Genomic DNA, 7229 nt, shown 5'->3' with positions numbered 1-7229 from the left:
TATGCCTCAGTTTTCTTCATCTGAAGGAATAATAATACTTGCATTAAAGGACAATTGTGTGGATTCAGATGTAAAGAGCTTGGAACAGGGCCTGGCTAGAGGAAAGTCTCAATAATGTTAACTGTTATTTAAAACTAAATATAAGTAGTGAAAAAAAATGTACTCATGTATTTATGACAGAGATATTAGGGGAACATCTTTAAAAAATAAAGAACACAGATGCATAAAAGCACGTTCTGGTTTTTGGATAATACCTTTCTCTTAAATTGCTGTCCAACTACCTGGCTAGCTATTTGTGATGCAAATCAGCATTGCAAACCTCACTGCTCTTTGGTTTTCTAGAAAAACTCTTGGTCTGAGGAAAGGGTACATTTCTTTGGGAAGAGCCAGGTCATACTAGGCCCAGTATGACCAAAATGATGGCTCTGCTTCTCTTTTATCCACACAACCCCCTAGTCTGGTCCTTCCAAGGCCCAGATATATGACTGAGACCACTGCTAATGCAGTGTGATAGTCAGAGCAGGGACTGTAAATGGGATGTCTCTGGATGCCTGCCCTTTCATTGATAGCCTGCAGGCATCTCCTCCCCAAACTCCAGCAGTCTTTATTTTGCCAAGCAGAAGCCCTGGTCCTCTGAGATTGTTTACTTAACTCATAGCTATCTAGCCTCCTCAACCACTTTCTCATTTGGTCACTCATTTCTTCATTCAGCATTCAGCATTCACTTATTCAGTCTTTTATTGAATGTTTCCCATGTGCCATGTCCTACCTCAGCTGCTAGATAGAGGACAGTGGCCATCCCTGCCCCAGGAACTTCCTTCCTTTGGATGCCACCATGGAGCTGAACCTGGGGTTGATGAGTTCAGTCTCCAGTGAGGCTAGACCAAAGATTCCAAACACCCAACCAACTGTAGAGGGCTCTCCATAGGAGAGGATCCAAAAACAATTCAATAAGTGAGCACTCTCCTCCCTACCTAGGACTTGTAGACCCAGATTCCCATCTACTGTCTGCCCTGGTGAACTGGAATTTACATCATACGGGTCCTCAGGCTTTTCTTGGCCCATATGAAAGGCAAATAAAGGCAACATTTTTTTCCCTGAGTTTTTTTTTTTTTTTTCAGACCTCCCTGGCCTTCCAAGGGTTGAAATTAGAGATGACAGTGTACAACTTCAGCAGTCTGAAGCAGCCCCAGAGACTCCTTAGCTGCAGGAAATGAAGAGGCAAGACTTTCCTCTGCCTTTGCCCTAGCACCACCATAAACAACAGTTCATTTGATCTGGACAAGAACTACCCCACTAGTGGGGAATGGAGACGGGCTAGAAAGGAGGTGTGAAGCCTTGTGTTCCACCTAGAGATTGAAATATAAAACAATGGGAGAAAGTTGCCCCCAAAAGCTCATTTCATCTCTGAGCCACGTGCTAGTAGCTAAAAAGATAAGGCAGGTTAGTCCAAGTATCCTAGGTTCCAGGGAAAGTTTCTGTGTCTCCCTAAAAGGACCCCCAACACTGAGTCTCTGACATTTAAACACACACCACGGCCACTTTTACTATAGTGGTATCCTCTTTCAAAGACACTTTTCTTTCCTTGACAAGAATATAGCATTATCTTTTTTTTGTTTGTTTACACCCCCATCTCTGATAAAACTCTAACAGACTGTGTTTTGTGTGTCTGCTCACACGTGTGCACAGAATTGTGCCCATGTGAAGGTGTATTAAAGGGGGGATATGCATTTTGTGTTAGAGCATTACTCCATGGTGTGTCTACCTGTGTGCGTCCACTGGCACACTTATGAGCTGGAAGGCGTGGTTCGCTCACTTGATCCGTGAATTGTAACCCTTTTGCCCCAGAAGCCCGTGGGTACTGGGGAGCATCCCATGTGCTATGCACATCCTCCCTCAGTGCCTTTGTGCATAGTGGCTCTTCTGCTGGAATATTTTTTCTTCCCCACTCAAATCTTTACCTATTTCATTCTCATCACTTTTCAGATTTTAGGTTGGAGTGCGTACTCACAGAAGCCTTCCCTGTCTCCCCAGACTAGATCAAGCCTTTGTTACACTATTTCACAGTTCCACATCTTTTATAACACTTATCATAGTTTGTGATTATATATAATTAGTACTGTTTGAACAGTTCCAGCTACCATCATAAATTCATGAGGGCAGGATCATGACTCTTTTACCCACATTGAATTCCTAATCCCTTGCAGAATGCTGAGCACAGGGTAGCTACTCAGTTTCTGAGCTAGATATTGCAAGAAAGACGAAATCCAAGACAAGCTGGGTCCGTGGCAATGGAATCAACTATGAATCTGGGTATTAGGGACAGTAACTTTGTAAACTTGATGAGATCCGGGAACCTTAGAACTCAGCCTGATTCCTACTCTCTTGCTATCCACTCAGGGATCAGAATCAAATCCAAAATAAAAATAAGCAGTTGTACCCACTTTTCAGTCTGGCTGGTGGAAGACAGCCCCAAAGAACACAGAGTGCATGGTAGAAGCTCCTACAGGACACCAAATCTGGGGGACCTTCTGAAGGATGCCAGGAAAACTGCAGTCTTCAGCTCACCCTCCTCTGTTCCCCGTGCCTTTGAATCTTCTAACTTCAAACCCTTTAGTTTCCCCTCCAAGCCCTCCCATCCATGCAGAGACAATGCTTATCAACACCTCTTCTCCTATACACCCCCTTTTGCTCATAGCCCACAAAGAATCAGACTGAGACAGCAAGTGACACTGGAGATTTGATGTAATTGCATCTCAAGATAGGCAATAGTAGAGCTCAGACTGGCGCCTCACGATGGTATGGCAGGGGTGGTTGGATCACTCACGGCACCCCCACCCTGGCTCTCATTCTTCCTCACTGACTCTGGAACAACATTGTCTCCGCAGTAAAGAGCATCATAGTAAATTTGGTTGATAGTGCAGCTGCATTCAAGAATGGGGGAGTAGGGTAGAGGGATGTGGGGGAAAAGGCACAGAGGGAAAGATATGGTCTGAACAACTAGGGCTCCTACAACTGCCTCAGCTTCTCCACAGCAGCATCCACATCCCCCGCTGTGGCGATGAGAGCCTGGAGATTGGCTTCGGGATTCAGAAAGCCCATGGCCCGCAGTTGCTCCAGCTGTGCCCGGAAGTGAGCCTCGGGCTGTAGCTGCTGGGGGTTGGCGCCAGCTAGGGCTCGCAACACCTGGAGGAAGGGTGTGCAATGGAGGCCCTGCTCCACAGAGCCCTGTGCTGAGGGAACCTCAGGAGCTGGGGCTGGAGGGGAGTCCTCAGGCATAAGGGCACACCCTCGAGGCTCTATACCTCCTGCCACACTTCCCAGCCCTGCTAGGCAGGGCATGAACCAGAGGAGGAGGCGAGGGGCTTCAGCAGCCAGGACCTGCAGACCCTGCTCGACCTGCTGCAGGGCACGCACGGCACGAGGGTTTGCCATGGCTACCTGAAGGTGCGGCAGCAGTGGCGGCTGCCAGTGTGTCTCGTCCTGCCCCTGGGGGGCCTGATTCATGCTGGCTAGCCTCAGAGACCACGGATAAGCTGTTGGCGGCAGCCAGACATGCTCAGGGATTCCAGCGGTCGCTGTCGTGGGCGATGATGGGGAAGGAAAAAATGGGGCCCTGTTGGCATCATGCCCCAGCCCAGAGACGCGATCAGGCACGTTGGTGCTGTGGCCAGCAGAGCCATTCCCTGCACCATTTTGGCCTCCGTCTTTTCGAGCACTGTTCTCTGTGGGATATCTCAGGAATGCTGGGCAGGAGGGGATCCCCTTGATTGCTACTGACTCCTTGGGGAGAGGCTGGCCTGACTTAGGTTCCTGGGATGAGGGTGAAGTTGGGGGAACTTGGCTTCCTGGTGGCGGTCGTGGTCCTTGGCTTGGGCTGAGAGTAGATGCCATCCCCTGCAGATAGGTTGCCAGGGACAGAGGGGTTTCATGTAATTGTTGGAGATAGTCATAGAGCCCTCTATTACCTAGAATGTTGGAAACCCTATTTCTGAGTTCAGATACATCCTGGTCCCCAGGCCTCCTGCCTCTTCTGCCAGCTGAGCCTGCATATGTGGAAGCCCAGGGGTTGGGGAGAGGGTCACAATTCTCCGTCCTCGAAGGTTGGCTGCTGCTGGTGGTCGCGTTAGCGGTAGCGGTGGTAGCAAAGGGATTGCCACCAAACTGCTCCTGGACTGCATTAAGCATAGGGTCCATAATATCTGTATACATGGTACGGAGCACATTGTAGCCACCAGGGATGCTCTCCAGGTTGCTGAGTGCCCGGTCCTGGCTACGCATCATCTCTTGCATTGTGGCAGGGTTGTGTAGAAACTCCAGTGTCTGCCGCATGATTTCAGGGTTGTTGAGAACGTGCCCAATCTCAGGGTTGTTCTGGATCAGCTGCTGCATATGGGGGTTGTCAAGAACTAGCTGGCATACCAGGCCTGTGCTGGACAGCAGACCCTGGATGAAGGGATCATCAATGATCTGAACCATAAACTCAGGCATAGATACATGCTGCCACATCAGTGAGCTTGGCTGGTCGGGGAAACGACCAGAGGTCAGGCCTAGACCACTGAGGCCTCTGAGGACCCCTAAGCTAAAGGCGGGTGGCCCATCTGCTGAGTAAATGGAGCCTGACTGAGGGAGTGATCCAGGGCTTGGGGCTGGGGTAGGGACTGATGCAGCTGGGCACTCAGTGCCCATGGTGCGACGCTGCATCTTGATGACCAGGTGGACAGTGAGGCCATCTCGGACCCCACACTGTGCCAGTGAGTCAGGGTCCTTGAGGATTTTGCCAGCAAAGATTAGGATCAGCTGATCAGGGTGGGCCTTAAAGCGCTGGGATATCTCTTCCTTCAGCTGCTGGATGGTGCACGTGTCTGTAACTGAGAAATCCTCCTTGTCCTTGGGCGTCTTCACTGTCACCTTGATGAGATGGGGATCCTGGACCAGTGCTGGGCTGCCTCGTGGCAGGGCCTCTCCACTTCTGGCCATGGTGGGCAGCAGGAGGCCCAGGTCTGTGGGGACACAGCTGGGGGGATGAGGATGGAAGACCGAGATCATCCTTTTGGGCAGTGGTGAAAGTATAGGAAAGGTGAGCAGGAGAGGATCTGAGATCTCATGGTGAGGGAACTAGAGGGTCCACATGGAAGGGGCTATAAGGTCCCTGGGATAGGATGCTTTGGGAGGATTTGGGGTTTGAGGGATGTTGGGGTTCATGGGAGGGAAACCTGAGCCTCTGGGAAAGAAGTCTATAGTTGATGAGTGAACGGGCAAGGGCAGCATGAAGGGCCCAGTTTGGGGAAACTTACCAATCAGCTGTGGCCCCGACCTTTCTCTTATACAGGGCTCCAAACTACCCTCATCTTGCTGAACAGGCACCCTTGAAGCCTTCTAAGCTGGAACCCACTCCATCAGGTCACCTATGTGACCTCAGCACTGACATCACAGCCTCATACAATGGATTCTTGAGACTTCTCCAAGGTGCTCTGGATCCCTGGAGACTTCACTTCCCCCCACCCTTCAACTCTTCTACTTCTTTTATCTCAATTGCCTTCTTCCTAGTGAGGGACCTAGGCTTACCCTTCCTTCTCAAGCCAAGAGTTCTGCTTTCACACAACCTGGTATATGGTATATAGAGACTCAGACTGGGATTAGACAATTAGGAAAGGTCCCTTAACCCCTTGTGTGCCCAAGAAGACCCAAATTCAGCTACTCGCCAGCTGAGCCTCTTCCTGGCATCGTATGTTCCTGTTCCCTCTCTGATTCAGCATTAGCCAGGAATTCTTTATATATATTTCAATGTGTTGACTTTCTGATGGGTAGGATCTAGAGTATGAAAGAGCAGTTTAGGACGAAATAAACTTTTAATTTTTTTTTCCCATTATTATTATCCCCCAGAAAAATTCAAAGAATGGATTGGCTATTTGTTGAGGTAAAGAAGACCAGGAAATAAGGTTGTTAAATGGAAAATTGAGGTCAGTTTTACATATATTTAAGATGTCTATTTCATATGCAAATGGAAATGTAGGAAGGTAGTTCAACATTGTGAGTCTAGAGTTCATCAGCATCAAAGACTATTTAGAATTGTGTGATTAGTGAGCATAGTAAAAGGATAGAGGTTAAAAAAAAACTGAGTCATGGACAGTACAATATTTAGAAGTCTGGAAGATTAAATGAATTCAGAAAAAGAAACTGAGAAGAAATAAAACATGGTCAGAAAAAGAAGTTAGAGAAAGAAGCCAAATGAAGAAGAAGAGTTAAAAAAAAAAGAGAGAGAATAACCAACTGTGTCAAATGATCCTGGTAGGTCAGTAAGATGAGGACTGAGAATTGACCACTGGATTTGAACAAGAGAGACCAGTTAGATTGGGGACTGTGATGACACCAAGTTTGGAAAAGTGGTGAGGACAGAAAACCTGATTGGAGTGGGCTTAAAGGTAAACGAGTAGGAAAGAAAGTGGATCCAATAAGAGTATTATAAAGGAGAAAAGGCAGATGGCTGAATGGAAATAGGGGAATAAAGGCTTTGCTGTTGTTGTTGTTGTTGTTTCTTAAGATGAGATGATTACAACATGCTTTTATTCTGATGGGAACAATCCAATGAGGAAGAACACAGTGATGCAGGAGAAAAAGAAAATAGTTGCAAGAGTAAATTGTTGAGAAGATAGAGGGATTGCAACCAAGTGCCCAAGTGAAAATCTTGATTTAGGAGCATGGACAGTTTATTCATTATAAGAAGATGCAGAGCTGAGTATACAGGTACAGATGCAAGTTAGTCGGTTGATTTAGTGGCGGACATAGGTGAAAGTCACTTCTGATCACTTTTGTCTTCTGGTTGGAATAAGTGAAATATCATCTGAGATTCAGAATAGATCAAAGGGATGTTGAAGATTTGAGAAGAGGATAAAAGTTATGAAATGATCATCTCACAGATATAAGATAGTGAATTGGCTAGGGCCTTGGAGCTCCAAGTGTAGTCCCTAGATCGATGTCATCAGCATCACCTGGAAATTGTTAGATGTGCAGAATTTGGGTCCCTACTCTAGAGCTACAGAATCAGAAACCCTTGGAATGAAGCTCAGAAATCTGTTTTAACACACCGTCCAGGTGATTCTGATGTAGATTCTGGCAAAGAAAAAGAAAAAAACATTATAATAGGAAAATGTAGTAGGAATACAAACAGACCAATTAAGCCTTCGGTGATAAATTTAGACTAGTCGGCATAGTTGTATGCTTTTCTG

The 7229-nt window shown here is 47.2% G+C and overlaps 1 protein-coding gene across 1 annotated transcript; it reads right to left on the bottom strand.

Moving 5' to 3' along the window:
- Positions 1–2727: 2727 nt before the first annotated feature.
- On the bottom strand, positions 2728–5357 carry UBQLN3 (ubiquilin 3). The gene is made up of 2 exons (XM_057750564.1): positions 5298–5357; positions 2728–5017 (listed from the first exon to the last, which is right to left on the bottom strand). Exon 2 carries the CDS (start codon positions 4978–4980, stop codon positions 3010–3012), a length of 1971 nt encoding a protein of 656 aa, XP_057606547.1. The 5' UTR covers positions 4981–5017; positions 5298–5357; the 3' UTR covers positions 2728–3009.
- Between the last annotated feature and the right edge of the window lie 1872 nt (positions 5358–7229).

The sequence above is a fragment of the Hippopotamus amphibius genome, chromosome 9, assembly GCF_030028045.1.
Source record: "Hippopotamus amphibius kiboko isolate mHipAmp2 chromosome 9, mHipAmp2.hap2, whole genome shotgun sequence".
Lineage (NCBI taxonomy): Eukaryota > Metazoa > Chordata > Mammalia > Artiodactyla > Hippopotamidae > Hippopotamus > Hippopotamus amphibius.
This window is presented reverse-complemented; position numbering and strand designations above follow the sequence as displayed.